General features: G+C 38.5%; 1 protein-coding gene across 1 annotated transcript in view; it reads left to right on the top strand.

Moving 5' to 3' along the window:
- Nucleotides 1-23,021, top strand: part of LOC128654044 (ATP-binding cassette sub-family C member 5) — a 432,957-nt gene that overhangs the window by 100,713 nt on the left and 309,223 nt on the right. The window contains exon 12 of the mRNA XM_053707695.1: nt 18,779-18,851. Within this exon, the coding sequence (XP_053563670.1) occupies nt 18,779-18,851 (73 nt within the window). The remainder of the gene's footprint in view (nt 1-18,778; nt 18,852-23,021) is intronic.

Below are 23,021 nucleotides of genomic sequence, written 5' to 3'. Positions count from 1 at the left end.
TTGAAATAGTGCTGAATCTACCAAATAAATCCGAATTTATTCGGTAGATTCGGATGGCCATGGATTACACTAGTATTGTACAGTATATTAGGTTATATCACTCTGAAACTAATCCGAAACAAATTCATTAGAATTTTTCCAAATTCGAATCCATCCGAACCGAAATTCGAAAAAATCCGAATCCATTCGAACCGAAACAAATTTTTTCATCATGCACAAGTCTACTACAAATTAAATAAACTAAATTACACATTAAAAAACACAACACTGCTAAAAAAAATTAAATCTACAGTTACAAAAAATAAAAAATACTAATTACAAAAAATAAAAAACACTAAACTACAAAAAATAGCAAACACTAAATTACGAAAAATAACAAACTAAATTATCCAAAATAAAAACAATTACACCTAATCTAATAGCCCTATAAAAATAACCACCCCCAAAATAAAAAAAAAAACCTATCCTACAATAAACTACCAATAGCCCTTAAAATTGCCTTTTGTAGGGCATTGTCCTAAAGAAATCAGCTATTTTACCTGAAAAAAAATGCAAAGACCCCCCAACAGTAAAACCCACCACCCAACCAACCCCCCCAAAATAAAAAAACCTAACTTTAACTCTAAAAAACCTAAGCTACCCATTGCCCTGAAAAGGGCATTTGTATGGGCATTGCCCTTAAAAAGGCATTCAGCTCTTTTTCATTTCCCTGAAAAGGGCATTTAGCTCTTTTAAGAATGCCCAAACCCTAATCTAAAAAAACAAAAACACCCCAAAAAAGTTAAAAATAACCTAACACTAACCCCCGACTATCCACTTACAGTTTCTGAAGTCTGGACATCCAGACGGCAAAGTCTTCATCCAGGCGGCGAGGTCTTCATCCATCCAGGCGGCGTCTTCTATCTTCATCCAGGTGGCATCTTCTATATTCATCCCGGCGGCGTGCAGCGGTCCATCCTTCAAGACATCCGGCGTGGAGCATCCTCTTCATACGGTCAACGCCGTATACTTAATCTTCAATGCAAGGGAGCCTTTTCAAAATGGCATCCATTGCATTCCTATTGGCTGATTTGAATTTTGAAATTCAAATCAGCCAATAGGATGAGAGCTACTGAAATTCTATTGGCTGATTTGAAAAGCAAATAGAGTTTCAGTAGCTCTCATCCTATTGGCTGATTTGAATTTCTAAAATCAAATCAGTCAATAGGAATGCAAGGGACGCCATTTTGAAAAGGCTCGATGCGTTCCGGTTTTTACACTGAAATGGCAATTTTTTTCATAGTTAAAACCGGAACGCAAAACTTGGAATCTAGTTGATGGTTAATGAGCCTTGTCACTGCATAGCCAATGTGTGCTTGCTCTTACCCATGACCATAAAAATCCCATTAAACATAAAATATTTGCACAAGTAAAGTATCCTATATATAAAAAGCATAAGAAATACGGCAGGCACTACTCCCAAAATCCTGATATAATTTAAAAGTTCATAATTTTATTTGGATTGGATAAAAGTTGAACAGACATGGCAGGCAAACGGTAAACTATACAGTCTGACGCGTTTCACGCCCCCTACAGGTGCTTACTCATAGACTCTATAAGACTCTTTTAAATTATTTCAGGATTTTGGGAGTAGTGTCTGCCCTATTTCTTACGCTTCTTATTGTGCTATGGACTGATCCCCTGTATGGGCTACGGTACTCTGAGCTATCATTGAGGATTATAGTGTTACTATTTCAAATCTCGCTACAAAGTAGCGGTTACTCTTGGAGGAGTTAATTTCCGGTTTACGATGCATTCTGCTAGCTGCGTGGGTCTGTGTATACTCGACATCCTATATATAATCTTACACATATCTTCTGGAAAATCATTTAAAGCCAGGATCTATAAATGTTAAAACACCACAAAACAAATGGGATAGCATTTACTCTCAGAAGATAATTATTTCTGTAATGATCACATGACTGTTAGCACTTGTATTACAAGTTGAAAGTTAAAAGTTAGCTTGAGAGCGGTAGACCAATGCACGCTAGCTACAGTACTTTGTATACAGCGACCAAGCTAACGTCTTCTCCCTATAGACATCTATGGGGCGCTAACCCGACACAGCATTAGACCAACAGGGATACACGCGTAGTGAGTTAGAATTACAAATAAAAGAAAATGTTCTTTCTTTCTTATGACACGGTAAGTCACCGGAATCATCAATTACTGTTGGGAATATCACTCGTGGCCAGCAGGAGGAGGCAAAGAGCCCCACAGCAAAGCTGTTAAGTATCACTTCCCTTCCCACAAACCCCAGTCATTCTATTTGCCTCTAGTGCAAGGAGGAGGTGAAGTAATAGGTGTCTGATAAAAGTTTCTTCTATCAAGATTGTTTTGTTTTGAAGCCAGGGCAGGATTGCTCTGATCTTCCATCACAATTTGGCTATAGCTGTACTCCACGTTAGTCTCTTCAGGAGGGCTGTGGTATCTTTTAAGCATTTGGAAACTTTTGAGGTGGGCCTCACTGCGTTTTCCTAACAGATTGCTGCCCTATGTCAGAATACCAGAGTAGGCTTACTCTGTTCATTCTTTTTTCCCTCAGGTCTCTGTGAGGAGTGGTATCCTCTCACGCCAGGTACGTCATCCTCCTGCCGGATGGCCAGACTGCAGGTAAGTGCCTTTATGGTCTTCTGGGGCTAGGAGGCTGGCACTCATGGGGTTAAGGCTACCTGCTATTCATTTAGGACACAAAAGCCTTCAGGGGTAAGGTTTTTTTTGCTGCAGAGAGCAGCAGGGCTGCAATCAGGGGGTGAAAGGGCTAACTCCTGTCAGGGGCCCACTGGGCCAGGGGGCCCCATGAGGCAAGCACAACTATTATTAAAAAAAATATATATATTTTAAATAATTTAGCAGCCACCAGAGGGCGCTACAGCAGAGTGCTATTGAGCATGGGAAATGTCATTACAAGTGGTAAAGCATTGGCATTCGAGAGGATTACTAAGTGTGCACTAAACCACTATGCACAGTGTGAGACAGACTTGGCATTTCAGTTTGTACAGTGTGTGCCTGAGTCAGACGGCAGATCACTTTAATTTGCAGAGGAGGTAGGACTTAGTAAATGTTTTTTATTTCTTTGTGCAATTTCGGATTGTAACTTCAGTGTGGTAGTTGTATGGTGGAGGCAGAGGTCCATAAAAAAAACATTTTTTAGCAATATGCAGCAGTGTTTTTATTACCTACCTCATTACTTGTCAGGTCAATGTAAACAAGTGCTGAGTGTCTGTGTGGGTGTCTGTGTCTAAGTGTGTTTGTGTGTTTATTTGCATGTCTGCTAGAGTGTCTATATGGGAATTTTCCCACTACGCTGCTCCGAGGTCCGATGCCGTCTCTCCTCTCTGTCGGAAATTCGGGGAAGATTGGGGAGGTACTAAACTCTATGACATGATGCACACCAGCGGTCGAGCAACCACAAACCCAAGTCACAAAATCTGAAAAAGGCAGCTGTTAGGTGTTGTTTTCAGGGGGGAGTGTGTCAGTCAGGACTGGGCCTTTGGACACACCTTATCAGCTGGAAATGAAGGGGTTATTTGATTTGGATATCCACGAGAACAGACTTCAGAACATGCAGCAAGTCTAAAACTATTCTCCTTTATTGAAAGATTAAAGGCACGTCTTATAGGTGACAGTTACAGCATATTGGATTAACATTTGCAAGGCCAAACCTAGCTCTACAGAAACTAATAACAAATACGTCTATTCCCACTAAAGAATAATTGCTATAATAAATGTTATTCAGACAAGATGGATGCCAAAGACAAAATGGCAGCTAAGAACAAGATGGCGCTGGTCATGCTAACAATTATTCCTAACATACCACACTTTTATTCTAACAGAATAACATAAAAATAGAAAAGCACAGAAAATTAGTAAATCCTTTAACAACAATATAAGCCTGATACTTTGGCATAACATGAATCTATGTGAGAATACGATAGAGAAAGTTATTCACATGTAGTGGTATAATTTTATAGGCCAATAGGGCACAATTTGTCACTGCACACAGGTGCGGCCTCTCCAATACTCTCCGTCTACCTCCCAGCATCCTCAAACTACTGGTCTATCTGCACAAAGACCCAACCAGCCCCCTATCTACCCCCAAACAACGCTGCATCTTTTATTTCTCCACCTGCATTGCTAGCACCCCCCCAATATTTCCAACAGTTTCTTGCTCTGTACATTCTCCACAGTGAAGCACAAATGTCTCTAGGTGGCCTCTGATCACTTTAAGAACAGTCTTTGTCCTCTTAGAGTGCTCCACCTGCCTCAGACACTCTGCTTCAATACCATAGTCCATTTGCAATAGTGGTGCTTATCCAATGTTCTTCTGCAGGTAGATGCAGGAAGTCTGATGGTTTGTTCATGGGGTAGACAAGGTAGCCAGTGGATCCCCATAGCAAGCAGACACTCGAGTCAGAAGGAGTCTAAGAAGGAAACAAAACAGCACAAGATGAGTATACACCCCGATACAATCACAATTATGTCCAAATAAAACTTCTTTCACTTTTTTGTAAGCATCACAATTCCTTTAGCTTAACGTATCCTATGTCATTTAAAACCAGAAAAACATTGTGGATATATAATACAAACTAAATACATTGAAACTTTTACAGAGAATAACTCACAGCTTCTCTATACAATTTAAATGATACTTCATGAATACTAAGCAAGTGAAAACTGCTAGACTTCATCAAGTGGCTGATTGGCTATGCTAAGTAACTTATGCTAAGGCCTGCCCTGCAACAAAAATGAAAAATAAAAAAAAACAGTCAATAAAAATATTTTCTTTAAAATAAATTTCTTCACACTTTCACTTGGAATTACTAAAAATAAAAGAACCTAGTGTTGCTTTATTCTGCAACGCTACTATCTGTAATGTTTATAATTCTCCAACTATGATCTTAATAGTCCGCAATCTCGTCTGATATAAACACTACTAGTTTACTAATTATTTTATGCAACCTGAATTCTCTCACACTTCTGTATGAGGAAACAATACAAGCATAAGATCATTTAAAACTACAAAATCTTTTAAAGGTAAACACATCTTTATGGTAAGATAGTTCCTTTCATTGACAAACATCTGGAATTACCGAATTCAAATTGCAGATACCATACCAATTAATAAAAGGGAAAAATACATTTGCTTTCATAACACAACTCCAATAAGAGCCATGGTAGTTAAAACATATACCATCAATATAACTATAATTATGCTACTCCCTAAAAAATAAATTCTCTGTATAATTAATATAAATTTCTAGCTGAGACATGTCCTCACTGTGTTCCATAGGGTGAAGGGTCTAAAATATTCTGATATATTGCAGCATTTTCTTTAAACTATAAAGGTGCAAACATATTTTCTGTAGTCAGTGGGCCATTCAATAGATTACAATACTGCAAGGTTTAAAGTTACACTTATCTAAAGGGTTACTTTTGTTAAGTACATAAACTACAATGTGTACTAATACAAATAAGGCATACTTTTCTGCAGACAAAACTATATGACTTATTATAACTAATATGATCAACAAAAAATAACACAAATACAAGAGCATACAAAACAAGCAATATAAGTAAACACGTTAAAACAATACTCCCCTAATTTAATTGTGGTTGACTCTGTAACAGCGTAACAGGTCCTTAATATCAACAGGCAAGGCACAGTCCAGAGAAGGATAGTCTTTATGTTCTGAAGACACACATCATAGGAAACAGTCATAGATTACCCAGAGTCCAGTTCTGGGGCTGGTACCAGCATGCAATGCAAAGAATGGATCCAAAGATAGTTCAGCAACTTTTGGTGGTTAAAACAAGCTTGACAAAAGGTCTTTTATCTTCATTTTTCTCTCTTTAAAAGGTTTACTTGCATTCAATCTTCAATCTTTTGGAGAGTGCACTATGGAATTTTATCTGTACAGATTTTACCTAAATATGAAAAACTCAAAAATAATTCAGTTAGCGTTTTTAATCTCTGGATACAGCTTCATGATCTCATCCTGCAAATACAAATATTGTGTTAAGAACAAAACATTTTAGGTTCATTTACTTACTTAAAATAATCACCCAAATCACATAAAGATACTCAGCAATACTTCCCCCTTTGCTTGCATGAAACACCCTATGTGTCACGCAAACACACTATAACAGCAAACTAAAAGACAAATCATGCACTCCACTCATGTATGTAGTATACAATACGTAACATCAAATTACACCTCAATATTCAATATTCCATTCATACAGCACCCTTCCACACGCATTCACTAAAAAAAACAAAAACACAACATTCTCTTAGAAAACACTTAAAACCAACTGTCCATTCCACAAAACAAAACAATAACAGCAGACACAAACTTTTAACAACCAGAATTAACCTTTAATTCAACACATATACTTACATTCACTGAAACACAGCACTCGCAAAACACTACGAATAATTAAAATCCTATAACAACCGTCTATACCTTGGTTCTGCATATTCTACCATGCACAATACTATGAGATCATACTTATGATGCAATCACTTCAGATTATCAATAAACTCCAGTTGCATATTTACAAATAAAATCCCTAACCATACATTTACAAAGGAACACACAAACACCTAAGTACCATATTTTGGGAAAGATCAGATACTAATGGTACAGCCACTGTTCTATATAGCCCCTGCTCGCATGCACAGTGCAAATCCATTGTTAAATAAATCATGCGTGGCACAAATAATTTGTGAAAAGCTCTGGAATCTAGTCTATACTTTTACATAACCAAGATTTTAATAAATACACAATTATTTGATTTACCTTTTCTATAATTTGATATTCACCATTTTGCAGCTCTCTAGCTAGATATAACAATTGTATACAACCAGTGTTAATTTCGTCGACTAAAACTTGACTAAAATGAGCATAAAGCTAAAGAAATTCTGATGACTAAAATACGACTAAAACTAAAATGGCATTTTAGTCAAAAGACTATGACTAAAACTAAATCAAAATGGCATTTTAGTCAAAAGACTATGACTAAAACTAAATCAAAATTTGCTGTCAAAATTAACAGTTTCTAAATCTGTGTCTGTAATGGATGTTTAAACCTTAATTTAATAAATAATAACAGGTGTTATGTTTACTCCTAGAGTATATAATGAGTTTGGAAATGATAGAGAAATGCTTAAATAATACATTATACTTTAACTAAACCCCTTAGATTTTAGTCAACTAAAATCTACTGGAGATTTAGTCGACTAATATAAACTGAAGATTTAGTCGACTAAAACTAGACTAAAACTAAAACAATTCAGATGACTAAAATATGACTAAAACTAAAGTGGCATTTTAGTCAAAAGACTAAAACTAAGACTAAATTGAAATTTGCCGTCAAAATTAACACTGTATACAACAAAATGAGCTTTCTAAAAAGAATAATAATAATAATTTACACTAATAGATTAAAAGGATAGTTTTTCCAAAAATTTCCCCTTTAAATTGTTCCCAATGATCCATTGTCCTTACTTATAATAAAAAAATGTATACTGACGTCCATTGGATAGCCTAAGCAAACACAGCCAGCATAAAAAAACACACTCTCACAGTGGGGTGCAGGATAGTTAAAGGGACATTTTACCCAAATTAAAACATTTCTTTAATTGCAACTGCTGACACAGTTACTAGTGTTTGGCTTACAATAAACCTCATTTTCTTTCTCTTTAAATATTTCTTTAAAATCTCAGATTTTATATCTGAACTGTAGGTCAGGATCAGGATGGCGGAGGACAGGAGCAGAACAGAAAGCCTTTTTCAGAGAAGTAAAGGCATTTATGGCCTCAGGAGGCCAATTTTTGCAGTCCTTATTCCGTCTAGTCAATTCAGTGAGAGGAGCGACTGTTTGAGAAAAGTTCTTTATGAACTTGCGGTAATAATTGGAGAACCCCAATAACCTCTGTAATTCCTTTAAGGAGGTAGGTTGAGGCCATTCTAGTACAGCGGTGAGTTTAGCAGGATCCATGGCAAAACCTTCCTTTGAGATGACATATCCAAGGAATTGCATCCGGACTTGATCAAACTCACATTTTTATAGCTTCGCTACCAAAGAGTTATTCCTTAGATGAAGAAGCAACTGTCTCATGTGCCTGTGATGCTCCTCTAAAGTGGAAGAGAAAACAAGGATATCATCCAAGTAGACGATGATAGTGCGGTTGAGGAGGTCACAAAAGACGTCTTTGACAAATGCTTGGAAGACTGCAGGGGCATTACACAGCCCAAAGGGCATTACAAGGTATTCATAATGCCCCAATCTTGTGTTGAAGGCAGTCTTCCATTCGTGGCCTGGAGAGATGCAAATTAAATTGTATGCCCCACGTAAGTCCAATTTAGTGAAGAAGCGAGCATTCTGGAGAGAGTCATACAATTCGGTGATCAGTGGTATGGGATAGCGATTCTTGATGGTTATGTTGTTCAAGGCCCTGTAGTCTATGCAGGGTCTGAGCCCACCATCCTTCTTACCAACAAAAAAGAAGCCAGCCCTAGCAGGAGAGGAAGAAGGGCGAATGAAACCTTTAGCTAGGTTCTCTTGGATGTACTCCTCCATGGATTTGGTTTCAGCCTTGGAGAGTAGATATGTCCTGCCTTTAGGAAGTGGGGCTCCAGGAAAGAGATCGATCTTGCAGTCATAGGGACGGTGGGGTGGCAGCACATCGGCTGCTTTTTTTTTCAAACACATCAGCAAAGTCTGCATATACCAAAGGAAAGATGGAGGGAGTCAGGATGCTGGCTATGGGAACATGGAGCAGGGGAGTGACTTTAGCAAGGCAGGAGTGGAAATGGGAGGCACCCCAAGAAGCCAGTTGTCCCTCAGCCCAGTCGAACTGTGGATTGTGTAAGCGAAGCCAAGGGAGGCCAAGGATGATAGGCTGAGCTGGGGAATGAATGACCTTGAACTGGAGCTGTTCGGTATGAAGAACACCGACGGTCAGGGTCAAGGGTGCTGACTCAAAATGGATCAAACCTGAACCAAGGGGGAGCCATCCAGGGTAGTTCTCTTGAGACAATGTATTTTCTGTAGAAGAGGTAGACCAGCTTGAATCATAAAACGGTGATCCAGGAAGTTGCCAGCTGCCCCAGAATCAATGAAGGCCTGAGTGTGGACAGTATTCTGAAGGAAGGTAAGGGTAACAGGTACCAGGATCCGAGAGGAGTGAGGGGGTTTGATAGAGATCATGCTTAAAGGTACCCCTGTGTTATCCTCTAAGCATTTGCTTTTCCCGGCCGAATGTCACAGTCCTTTAGTTGGTGGGAGTTAGAGCCACAATAAAAGCATAGTCTCAGTCTCCTTCTTCTCTGTCTCTCGGACTCTGATGGTTTGAAGGAGGAGAGGTCCATGGGTTCCTTCACTGAGGTAACTGGAGCTGCCGAAGGGGTAGAGGATACCACCTGAGCTGAACGAACAGGGGGACGGGAAGGGAGGACCCTCCTAGTTCAGTCTGTCTCCATTTGTCTCTCCTGAAAGCGAGAGTCCAGGCTGATACAAAGTGCTATAAAGTCCTCCAAAGAAGAAGGAATATCCCGATAGGTAAGTTAATCTTTTATGCGTTCATGCAGACCCCTCCTGAAGGCTACTTTGAGAGCACTGCCATCCGAAGAGGTTTCAAGTGCCAAGGTGTGGAACTCCACGGCAAACTGAGTCATGGGTCTGTTGCCCTGGCGAAGATCGAGGAGGGAATATTCTGCAGCAAAGGTACGGCCAGAAGTCCCAAACACAGCAGAAAAAGCAGAGATGAAATCATCAGCATCATGCAGGAGTGGAGCGTCCTGTTCCAGAAGAGGAGAGGCCCAGGCTAGGGCCTTGTCTTTCAGCAAGGAAATGATAAAGGTGACCCTTGACTGGGGAGACTGAAAGGTGTGGGGATCATTACGGAAGGGCAACCTGCATTGGTTAAGGAAACTCCTGCAATCCGTAGTACCTTCATACTTGTCAGGCAAAGGTATCCGGGGTATGCTTCCAGAAGCAGAGGGAGAAGCCACAGTACTAGGAGCAGGGACTGGCAGTGTAACAACAGGAGTGGTACTCCTCGAAGTGACTAGTAAGGAGAGTTGAGTGGTGATAGCCTCCAGCTTGGAATCCATATTCTGCAATTGTGTAGTATGGGTTCCCAACATCTGTCCTTGGAGATAAACAGCTTGTGCCACCTCATCTGGTTCCATGGCCCAAGTATAATGTGAGGCTCGTGGGATGCTCCTCTATCAAACTGAACTCGGCCAGTAGTAGTCTTGTTATCCTGGCGTTGAGTCGGAAAGATAGGGAATATCCCAGAGCAGAGAATATCAGGAAAACGAGGACAGCGGCACTCACCACAGGCAGGACAGCACAAAGCAAATAGGCAGACAGGATACAGCAACAGAAAAGCAGACCAGCAATTCAGGGGTTAACTAGATAACGTAGTAAGACAGGCAAGGTTTCGGCAACAAGGTATCAGTCCAGCATATTAGGGGTTAGCCAGTTAGCGTAGTGAGACAGGCAGGGTTCAGTAACAAGTATCAGTCCAGCAGATTAGGGGTTAACCAGTTAGCATAGTGAGACAGGCAGGGTTCAGTAACAAGTATCAGTCCAGCAGATTTGGGGTTAACCAGTTAGAGTAGTGAGACAGGCAGGGTTCAGTAACAAGTATCAGTCCAGCAGATTAGGGGTTAACCAGTTAGAGTAGTGAGACAGGCAGGGTTCAGTAACAAGATGTAATCCAGCAAACGATCTGTCACTCCCAGGAGTACACGAAGTAGCACCTATATTTGGGCAGTGACAGGTCGTTTGCTGCCCGTTTAAATACCTTTGGCAAGGCGCCAAGAGACCGGCCGGCATCAGGAGCGTGCGGCGATGACGTCAGCGCTGCACGCATACTGAGCTGACACAGCCCTAGGCAACGAGCATGGAGAGAATGGCGCGGCGTGTCACAATCCCACGATGGCTTAGTGGTGAACTTGCTGCTTTGAAAGTTGAAAGGCAAGAGTTCAAATCCAGCTGTGGCTATGTACTCTTCATAATGCATGCCCTACATATATCCTTGCCTAAAGCAGCATTATATAGCATAGGCTTTTTTATTCTGCAGTTGCAGGTTCAATTCTCATGGTTCCTCCAACGCTCCGGGCATCTTTTTTTGATGATGAGACCTTGTTTGGACTTGGTCTAGCAGAATTATTCTCTGACTTTAAGAGTAGAAAAAGGTTTTTTTTTTCTACCTCACGTCTGCAGGGTCAGTTATAGCTTTTGGAGTCCAATCTCAGTTTTCCTTCTAGGGGCAGATTTCTTTTTCTAGAGTATCTGCAATACAGGTATGTTGAGAGGCATTCCTTGAACAGGGTTCAGAATCTTCCTCTCTGGGAGTGATAGTTCCAGTTCCAGTTTGGGAACGGGATCTTGGTACTTACCTCAAGTAATTTAGATTCTGACATTCAAAGTAGTATATTTTCTCCTTTGTTTTAAGGGGCCTGTTCATATCAGACAAAGACCTGAAGGTGTTATTTTCCCTTGATTGGGGATCTTCTCAAGTTTCTGAGTTTTCTGCATCCTAGACTTTAGTTCTTGGTTTATTTCACAATATATAGTTCAAGTGTCATCCTTGTCAAGAGTTTTTGTCCAATCTACTTCCCCATAGATGGGACATTATCTGGAGTTCCCTTGTTCCATCTGCAAGGGTGATTATTGGAGACACTAATATATTCTCTTTCTAGGAGAAGATTGTTAACAGAGTTCAGATAATCAAGGATTTTTTAATTTTCCTTTCGCTGCAGTACTTGATCCGGTCAACAGCAAGGCTCTTGTGGTCCGGTAAATAGCCATTTACAACCAGTAGGTTGAGATCTTGCTTCAGTTGATTTTCCTTCACTTTTCAGTGACTCTATGTTTGGAGGGAATTGGTCTGAGGATTGACCATGGACATCCTTCTCTTTACTGTACTTTTTTCAGGAGTATCTGTCTCGGCGCACGTACTTCTAGAGACTTTCTGGATTGTGTGACCACAGACGCCTACCTGCTGGGCTGGGAAGCAATCTAGGTATTATTTAAGGAGCAGGGATTATGGACTTAGAAGTGTCTGCTCCTCTTAAACATCTTATAGTGAGAGCAATTATCAATGCTCTGATGGCTCGGCTTCAGTTGTCCTTAGCTTGGTTCCAATCGGTCTATTTCACCTCAATGGTTTATATCAACCTCTAGGGAGGAACTCGGAGTTCCTTAGCCATGAAGGAGGGCTGGGTGGCACGGATCATCCAGTGGGCAGAGACTCACAACTGCTGTCTATCTGCCGTCCACATTCCAGGAGTGGAAAATTGGGAAGCGTTTTTTCTGAGCAGACAGACTTTCTATCCCGGGGAGTGGGAACTCCATCAGGAAGTGTTCTTCAGGTTAACAACCAAATGGGGATTACCAGAATTGAATCTGATGGCGTCTCATCAGAAATCCAAGCTCCCAAAGTACGGCTCGAGGTTGAAAGATCCTCAAGCTTTTCTGATAGATGCTCTGGCAGTTCCTTGGAATTTCAGGTTGGCATATCTATTTCCTCCATTTGCTCTCTTTCCGCGAGTCATCGCTCGGATCAAGCAAGAGAGAGCATCAGTGATTCTTATAGCTCCTGCGTGGCCTCGCAGGATCTGGTATGCGGATCTAGTAGAAATGTCATCTCTACTTCCCTGGAGACGTCCGCTGAGGAAGGACCTTCTTCTTCAGAGGCCCTTCCATCATCCAAACCTAGTTTCTCTGAAGCTGACTGCTTGGAGATTGAACACTTGATTTTAGCTAAGCGTGGATTTTCTGAGTTGGTCATTGAGACCATGATTCAGGCTCATAAGCCTGTCACTAGAAAGATTTGCCATAAGATATGACGTAAATATCTTTATTGGTGTGAGTCTAAAGTATATTATTGGAGTAAGGTTAGGATTCCAAGGACCTTGTTTTTTTCTCCAGGAAGACTTTGAGAAGGGGTTATCTTTCAGTACCCTTCAAGGTCAGATTTCTGCTTTATCTTTTCTGTTGCAAGCATCTGGCGGATGTGATGGATGTCCAATCCTTTTGTCAGGCTCTGGTCAGAATCAGGCCTGTTTTTAAATCAGTTGCTCCACCTTGGAGCCTTCATTTGGTTCTTAGAGTTTTATAACAGGCTTTGTTTGAGCCTATGCATTCCATAGATATAAGGTAATTATCTTGGAAAGTTTTGTTTCTGGTTGCTATTTCTTCTGTTCGGAGGGTTTCTGAACTCTCCACTTTATAGTGTCTTTCTCCTTATCTCATATTTCATGCAGATAAGGCAGTTTTCCGTACCAAGTTTGGTTTTCTTCCTAAGGTTGTTTCGGACAGAAATATTAATCAGGAAATTGTTGTTCCTTCTCTCTGTCCTAATCCTTCTTCTCATAAAGAACATTGGTTGCACAACCTAGACGTTGTGCAGGCTCTTAAATTCTATCTGCAGGCTACGAAGGACTTTCGTCAGTCCTCTGCCTTGTTTGTTTGTTTTTCTGGTAAACATAAAGGCCAGAAACCTACGGCCACTTCTCTTTCTCTCTGGTTGAGAAGTATAATTCGTATGGCTTATGAGACTGCTGGACAGCAGCCTCCTGAGAGAATTACAGCTCATTCCACCAGGGTGGTGTCTTCTTCTTGGGCCTTCAAGAATGAGGCTTCTGTAGAACAGATCTGTAAGGCAGCGACTTGGTCTTCTTTGCACACTTTTTCTAAATTCTATAAATTTGATACTTTTGCCTCGTCTGAGGCTTCTTTTGGGAGAAAGGTTCTTCAAGCAGCGGTGCCTTCTGTTTAGGTTACCTGTCTTGTCCTCCTGTATCATCTGTGTCCTCTAGCTTGGGTATGGATTCCCAACAGTAATTGATGATTCCGTGGACTCACTGTGTCATAAGAAAGAAAACAAAATTAATGCTTACCTGATAAATTTATTAATTTCTTGACACGGTTCACGGTCACAGTCCACGGCCCTCCCTGTTTTTTCAGACAGTTTTGGTTTATCTCAACCTCTGGCAACTTTGCACCTTGTGTTGCTTCCTTTCTCTCCTTTTCCTTCGGTCGAATGACTGGGATTTGTGGGAAGGGAAGTGATACTTAACAGCTTTGCTGTAGTGCTCTTTGCCTCCTCCTGCTTGCCAGGAGTGATATTCCCAACAGTAATTGATGATTCTGTGGGCTCACCGTGTCAAGAAATTAATACATTTATCAGGTAAGCATACATTTTGTTTTTTATTTAGATAGATAGATAGATAAATATAATATATACACACACATATATATATATATATATATATATATATTCTATAAAAAGTAAATTTTTTCTATGTCAAGAACATAGTATTTCTAGCAAAGGGATTTAAAGTGACCTTTAAACATTGCTTGTTTTTGTGTAAAAAATGTTCTTCTCTCATGCTCCTAAGATTGGTTGAAAATTAAATTCTGTAACTTAGTTTTTCAAACTTTAGCAAATTGCCAAATCCAGCTATTTTATTTGCAGTATTTTAAAAACAAGGTTGCAGAATTATCATTTTGGCCTCTCTAAGGAGCGTAGAACAAGTACATTCTTTATTTTACAAAAGCAATGCCCATTTTAGGAGAAAGGGACACAACCTGTAAAGGGGATAGGGACATATACTGTATTATAAACCTAGCAGGCGATCACCCATTTGCTTGAGGCAGGGGCGTATTTAGGTTTTGTGCTGCCCTAGGCACTCAAAATTCTGCTGCCCCCCCCCCACCTCACCCCAGGTTTAAGGCCTTTTTTTAGACATAATATTTTGGGGGCAGGGTGTAAAAAATAAAAAAAATAATGTCTTTTTAAGTAGATGTTCACCAGGGCTTGCATTCACTCTGGTCACACACACACACACACACACACATATATACATATATATATATATATATATATATATATATATATATATATATATATATATATATATATATATATATATATATAAAGACATTATTTTGCAAGTCAGATGATTAAAGTGTTTATATCAGTATAAAATATCCTTCACTGTATGATAGTTTGTCAGTAGGTAGTTGTTTAACCTTAAACATCTTCTTTGGTGATTGACAGTTATTTAAGCAAAATATCTGCTTGGATAAATATGTAATGAATATACAAACTGGCCTTTAAAAGTACTTAAAAAATACAACAGTAGTTATGATAGGTTTAGGAATTGTATCGTAGGGGATAAAGTCACATGATACAATCATAATAAAGTATATACTTGTATTGTTTCTGAATGTATTAAATGCATACAACATATTTTCAGTTGTGTTTTAAGTCACATAGTTGTATAGATTCAGCAATAAATACTTATTCTTTGCATGTATGACAGATAGACAAACAGTAAATGTACAAGTATTTAGTGACTAATCCGTTTAAGTATTTTAATGCCTAATGAAGATGTATTGAAGGGAGAAAGGCATATGCTGTTTCACAGTGGTCACGTTGTAGTGCACACTGCACTGTGTAGTCTGTGTGAGTCTCAATCACGCGGTGGAGCCAGGAAGAATACTGCATTCCCTCTCAGTCCAGGCCAGGCTGCGCAAGTGAGCTCCGCCTCCACTGTCACCACCTCATGCGCACCCACATACAATCCCATAGGATAGCAATAGCCGGGCCAGCCATTTAAGTCATTAGTAATTGGTTGATTTAGCCACCCGGCCCTGAGTTCAGTAAAGTGGCCCTAGGGACTCAAAATTCTGCTGCCCCTTAAAAATCTGCTGCCCTAGGCACCGGCCTTGTTGGCCTATGCCTTAATACACCCCTGGCTTGAGGAGCAATGTGGCAACTCATTCAAAGCATAGAACACTTCTCTTTCACCCCCCTGATATAATATTTTGCTGGTACTTACACTTAGGGAGGGGTCTAATATCTCTCTTCCTGAACAAAAAAATGCCATTGTGCCTCGGGTTGCAGGTAATCTTATTTAGGCCATTCACTTGAATGCTGAGGGGAATGTAATCACTAAGGGCCTGATGATCTACAGTTCTCTGCTCAGATGAGATGTTCTAAAATGATCCTCCAGTACTATGAGTTTTCTCTAAGATTCTAAAAATTCAGATTTTCCCTGCTTTTCTGTATGTAAAGGAGACACACCAGTGTATTATGGAACTGCCTGACATGGGTGTTTTATAACATTTACACTTTGTGCTACACTTTCTATTTTGTATTTTAATGTCTTTAGATTCTGCATACAGCAGTGTTTTTAGGATTGTGATTTTACAAATTCTGATTATGCTTTGATAGTTTCTGTGTAACTTTAAAGGGACATAAAATGAAAAATCTTTCTTTCATGATTCGGATAGAACATACAATTTTAAACAACATTCCAATTTAGCTCTATTATCCGATTTGCTTCATTCTGTTGGTATCCTTTGTTGAAGGTGCAGAAGTGCACAATGACAACATACATATATGTGCAGCCACCAATCAGCAACAATCTCCTAGTAGTGCATTGCTGCTCCTGAGCCTACCTAGGTATGCTTTTTAACAAAGAATAGCAAGTGAACTAAGCAAATTTGATAACAGTAAATTAGAAAGCTGTTTAAAATTTCATGTTGTATCGGAATCATGAAAGAAAATGTTTGAGTTTTATGTCCCAACTCAGTAATAAATTAATTCCACTTACCTAACATTTCCCTCATCTAACTTTGTATTTACATCTTTCTAACTCTTGTAGTCCTCACCTCCTGTTTCTCAACCTCCTACCCTTCTAGATTGTAAGTTCCCACAGGAATAGGGCCCTCAATTCCTCCTGTCTGTGTTTGTCAAATTGGGTCTTGTCTCTTACAAGTTTCCCATCATTGTTGTATTTAAATGAATTGTACCCATGGACAGCACTGCGTAATATGTTGGCGCTTCATAAATAAAGTATAATAATAATAATAATAATGTTCTTTAACGGCTACATAATTTAACAGGGGAGACTGAGGTTAATAGGAGAATACTTGGGACTGATATAAAGACTCAGTTTGCAGCAATTAGAAATTAAACTGAAATGTTTTCACTTATTTAACTTGCTTTTGTCTCTAGTTTAGTATATATTACTGTTAAGTCTGTTAAATATATGTATTGTGAATTTTGAGCAAATTTCACCTGAGATAAATCAGTGAGACCAGCTTGTGTAAAATGCTTACAGCGCTTCATCAGAATTGTGAAAGCGCTTCAGACATACAATGGGAACCCTTTTGTTCAGCCCAGGGAACTCCCCTGTCCACCCCACATTCTGAAGCTGTTATTTTACAATAGAGCAAATACAAAGTGCAATGTGTAAAAGATTGACTGAAGTGTAAAATATTATACTGTAAAATATAAAGCACAAAATGTAAATGTAACATAACTCTCATGTTATGCAGTGCTATACTGCACGGGGCTTGTTTCTCCTTCAAATACATTAAAGAAAAATAACAAAATCTGCCTGTCTAAATTCTTGTGAGAGATCTAGCAGTGCAGCAGGATCATTTTAAATCATATCATGTGAGTGCAGAGCTTTATGGGAGGCATAGCTCATCTCTCTGGGACTTCCAGGTTCTGCCCTTTTTCTTATAGCATTCAGTGAGTTCAGTCCCTGCGAAGTCTGCACCATAATATCTCTCCAAGCAGGAGAATCTTTTTATCATTAGATTCTAAGTGCTTTGAGGCTGAGGGGGGTCATTTCAGGTAATTTCATCATACAAACCACTCTATCCTCTACATTACCCTATGTCTTTCCATTTTTACATGCTTCTTCCTTCGATTTTCTTTCTCTCTGTCTTGGGTGTAATAACTAATTCAAATGACTGTGCTTATAATAAAATGGATTGCCATGGAAAAGGTAGCCAAAAATATCTGGAATGAAAACAAAATTTGAACATATTAAACTCTAATAGGTTGAAATTGGGGCAGTAATTGAAACATTTTGTGTATATGCTAAGTAATTTGAACATTAAACAACTTCTAATGTATCTGAAGATAAGTATGTGAACTGTAGGTTTATCTGGGGGACGGTGGGATGCTTTTGGAGCTCTTTGTACCCCCTGCATTTACTCCCCATTCCAGTGGCCACGTGGCCTAACATCACAAGGGGAATACATGGCTTAGAAAAAAACATAACCTTGTTCATTAAAATTTTCACACAAATTGTTGTAGAGTTCTCGTGTGTTATGATATATAAATGAAATTTTGATACAGTTTGAATTTGCTGAGTCTGCTCAATAAACCAATATATATATGCATTTTTTTCTTATGGAAAAATGACCTACAGTGGGGATTAAATGTGAGCAGCATCTAAAAATTCCAAAACAGATCAGCACAGGGGTGGAAGCGACTCAGCAGTTAAAGAGTTAATCAAATGAAAGTCAAATTTCTATTTAGTTTATATTTTAGTTAGGTTTCCTTTGTCAGTTAATATAATTTAATCACACTTCATATTAACAATATTTTTTCATGGTTATAAATGGAAGCATTTTATTTAAAAGGTTTTATACATAAACAAGAATATCATACTTTTTTAAATTATCGGAATCTAAGAAACCACAGTAAGTAGCAGACACATTTCCAAATGATTAATACATTTATCAAATTATTAGCATTTGTTAAAGAAGCTAATAATGTTGTATCTTGTGATCACATCTTGGATCATTTGTAGTTTTCTAAAGCTTTTTTAATTATAAATTCATGTTTTGTCATATAGACAAGACAGCGTTCAAATGACTAATATATTCATTGTTTTTTTAAACACAGATACCAGAAGTCATTAGATGCATGTTGTTTGCATCACGATATTGACATTTTACCCCATGGAGACTTGACAGAGGTAAGTTGTCCACAGTACCTATGGAGAATTATAATGTGCGTAATTGTAGGAGAACTTTGCGTTCTCCAAGGTGCAAAAAAATTATAAATTGGTAACTGAGCGTAATGCTAAGGTTAACTTTAGGAAATGCAACTAAAACTAGTAAATTTAGCCCTTTTTTACATGCACCAGTGTGCCTTGGCGAACAGGAATGAAGTGAGAGGAATGTATAGTCGGATATGCCGAATTTTAGGCACACTTTGCATTAATAAATCAGAGGATTCATTCGTATGCAGATTTATAGGCACAATTTTAGGAGAATTACTTTGATAAATCCTGCTCTATATGGTTAGCATGGATTTCACAATCCCAAACTGTATCTGCTCATAAAATGCCTCAGACATGAAAAAGGTTTTTACAGTTAAGTAAAAAGTTTTTGATATTGACACTAAAAAATTAAATGCAAATGTAAATTATGAATATAGTGGCTATTTCACAGGTTTCAATATTACTTTAGAGGTGTTTTGCTTGATCCTTATGTACAGAGTGTAATGATATTAATAAGTGAAATTTGCACAATTTACATATGTTCCAAAACCATAGCCAGTTTGTGTTTAGGACAATTTAAGACATTTGAATAGGGGTAGGATGGGTAAAGTGGGCATGTGTGTTTGATGGGTTATCTATGTTGATTATACTGTAAAAGTGCTTATTATACATTTGTAAACATTAATTAAAGTGTTTCTATAATTTACATGATCTTGGTGTAGAATGAAGAAAACAAGTGCGGTAAATTAATATCTTGCAGAAGAAAGTGGCCGCAGCTTATCTACTTAACAATGTTGGAATGCAAAAAATATCTAACACCGTTCCTCGTCAACACAAACATTTACAAGATTTGCTCCATTGAAACAATGGAGCCACTTCAGTCTCACCAAATTTGTACTTCTCACTGCACAGATGCGATTATTGCACAGAATAGCGGAATTTAAAAATATGTTTTAAAAATCCACAAAAATACTGAAACACCCTCTTTTAATAACTCTAACGTGGGTATTTTTTTATTTTTTTTAAAGGAATACCCTGAAGGGCCTATTTAACAAAGGTCTGTCGGACCTGATCCGACAGTGCGAATCAGGTCTGACAGACCTCGCTGAATGTGGAGAGCAATACGCTCTCCGTATTCAGCATTGCACCAGCAGCTCTTGTGAGCTGCTGGTGCAATGCTGGTGTTTCTGGCGAACCTGCAGGCTCGCCAGAAACACGGGCCCTCAAGCTCCGTCCGGCGCTTGATAAATGGGCCCCTGAATCTAATATTTTAGTCTATTAAAAAACAAAACACATTTTTGTTTTTATTTTTTTAAAACCTGTACTATGGATCTAGAATGCCAACAAATAACCTGGAACATCATTAAAAATATTCAGCAATTTTTTTGTGTGGGATTTTCATAGCGCCGGTATTACAGGCTGTGTGGTCCGGCTAAAATGCTTGCATTACAGCCTATACCGACACGATCCATACCGCCATCTGAGTGCAGTAGTTATGGATTTTGCAAAACAAAAATGTTTCACAAAACTCATAACTAAACTGTTACAAAGTACACTAACACCCATAAACTTCCTATTTACCCCTAAACCGCCGCCCTCCCACATTGCCAACACTGTATTAAACTTATTAACCCCTAATCTGCTGTCCACCCATATCGGCAACACTATTTAAATATATTAAAGGATTACTTTCTGTTATAATTTTTAAGCTAAACAACTAACATATTAAAGTTAATAAACATTAATTAAAACTTACTGACCTATATTTTCTCCAAAACGAAGTTTCATAACGTTCTAAAAGTTATATATTTTATTCGCTGATGATGTCACGTTATCCTGCCCACTATTTTCAGCACTGAGTGTTCAAAATACTTAAACCAGTAACTTTGTGTTTAAAGCGCCATTTTGAAACCTAGGTATTGTAAACGGATTTGTACAGAGCAAAGGATACCCACGGAGTGGGTTTGGAAAACAATTAAAATTGCAGACAAGATTTCTGATATACGGTAGAGATATGTTAATGAAATGCTATTGATAAAAAGCGTATTTGGGGTAGTTAGTTAGTAACAGGCATAGAAAATATTTACTTACAGTGGCCCTTTAACCCCTAAACTGCCGCTCCCCGACATCGCTGAAACTAATAAAATTATTAACCCCTAATCCGCCACTCCCTGACATCGCCAACACCTAAATAAACCTAATAACCCCTAAACCGCCGGCCCCCCACATCACCAACACTATAATAAATATTAACCCCTAAACCTCCAGCCCCCCACATCGTAACTACTAAACTAAACCTATTAACGCCTAGACTGCTGGCCCTCCACATCGCAAAACACTAAATTAAACTATTAACCCCTAAACCTAATACCCCCTAACTTTAAATTACAATTACAATATAACTATATTTAAATAAATAAAAACTTACTTGTGAAATAAAAATAAACCTAACATTAAACTATATATTAACCTAACATAATTATTCTACTAAATAAAAAAATACTACCAATTAAAAACCTAAATTACAAATTTAAAAATACCTAACACTACGAAAAAAATTAAAAAATCTAAAATTACAAAAAATAATAAACACTAAATTAAGAAAAATAAAAAACACTAAGCTTCCAAAAAATAATAAACAAAATTATCAAAAATAAAAACAATTACACCTAATATAATAGCCCCATAAAAATAAAAATGCCCCCCCAAAATAATAACAACCCCTAACCTACAATAAACTACCAATAGCCTTTAAAATTGCCTTTTTGTAGTTTAAATTTAGGATTTTTTTATTTCACAGGTAATTTTTTATTTATTTTAAGATATTTATATTGTAATTTTAATTTAAAGTTAGGGGGTGTTAGGTTTAGGGGTTAATAGTTTAATTTAGTGTTTTGCGATGTGGGGGGGCTGGCAGTTTAGGGGTTAATAGGTTTATTTAGTGGCGGCTATGTGTGGGGCCAGAGGTAAACTTTAGGGGTTAATAGGTATATTTAGTAGTGTCAATATAGGAGGCCGGAGGTTTAGGGGTTTATCATTTTATTTAGTGTCGGTGATGTCGGGGAGCGGCGGAATAGGGGTTAATAATTATATTTACTGTCGGCGATGTCGGGGAGTGGCGGATTAGGGGTTAATAGCTTTTATTAGTATCGGTGATGTTGGGGAGCTTTATTTAGGTGCCGGCCATGTTGGGGGTGGTGGATTAGGGGTGTTTAGCCTTTGGGTTTATGTTAGGTTGTTAGGTTTAAACGTAACTTTTTTCCCCATAGACATAATGAGGTTGCGTTACGGAGATTTTTCATTACGCACTTCAGGTGTTACGTTTTTTTCTAACACTCTCTCCCTATTGATGTCTATCGGGAAAAGTGTGCACGAGCAAATCAAATCAGCCCTTGGATTTTGTGCAGTATGGAGCTTAACGCACCATAATGCACAGCACAAGGAGGCTTTTCAGTAACTCGTAATGGCAGTGCTATGGAGAATCAAATAACGCCACTTTTTTGGCATTAGTTTTTCACCCTGTTTAACGCAAAACTCGTAATCTAGGCGATTGTGTATATCCTAAATGCTAATAGTGGTTTGTTAACGTGTTTTAATCATAGGGTTTCCACCCATATGGTATTTTACTGGCATGGCCACTATTAATGCCTATTAATAAGGGATATGTTATAATGAAACTTCCTGTTATGGTTAAACTGCTATGTGTTTTAGTCTCGTTATAAACAAGTCATTATTGTAATTAAGTCCTGGCAGCTTTAGTTTCTTAGTTCTAATGTATACTTAATGGGACAGTATACTCCAGAATTTTTATTGTTTAAAAAGATAGATAATCCCTTTACTATCCATTCCCCAGTGTTGCATAATCAACACAGTTATATTAATACATGTTTTACCTCTGTAATTACTTTGTATCTAAGCCTCTGCAGACTTCTCCCTTATCTCAGTTTTTTTGACAGACATGCATTTTAGCCCATCAGTCCTGACTCATAGGTAAATCCAGAGGAGTGAGCACAATGTTATCTCTATGGCTCACATAAACTAGCACTATCTAGCAGTGAAAAACTGTCTAAATGCACAATGATAATGTCAGGGTTTTTTCCCTGCTTTGTTTGCCATGTGCTGCTGGCAGCCATTTTACTCACC

This window comes from Bombina bombina, chromosome 3 (assembly GCF_027579735.1).
Source record: "Bombina bombina isolate aBomBom1 chromosome 3, aBomBom1.pri, whole genome shotgun sequence".
Classification (NCBI taxonomy): Eukaryota; Metazoa; Chordata; class Amphibia; order Anura; family Bombinatoridae; genus Bombina; species Bombina bombina.
This window is presented reverse-complemented; position numbering and strand designations above follow the sequence as displayed.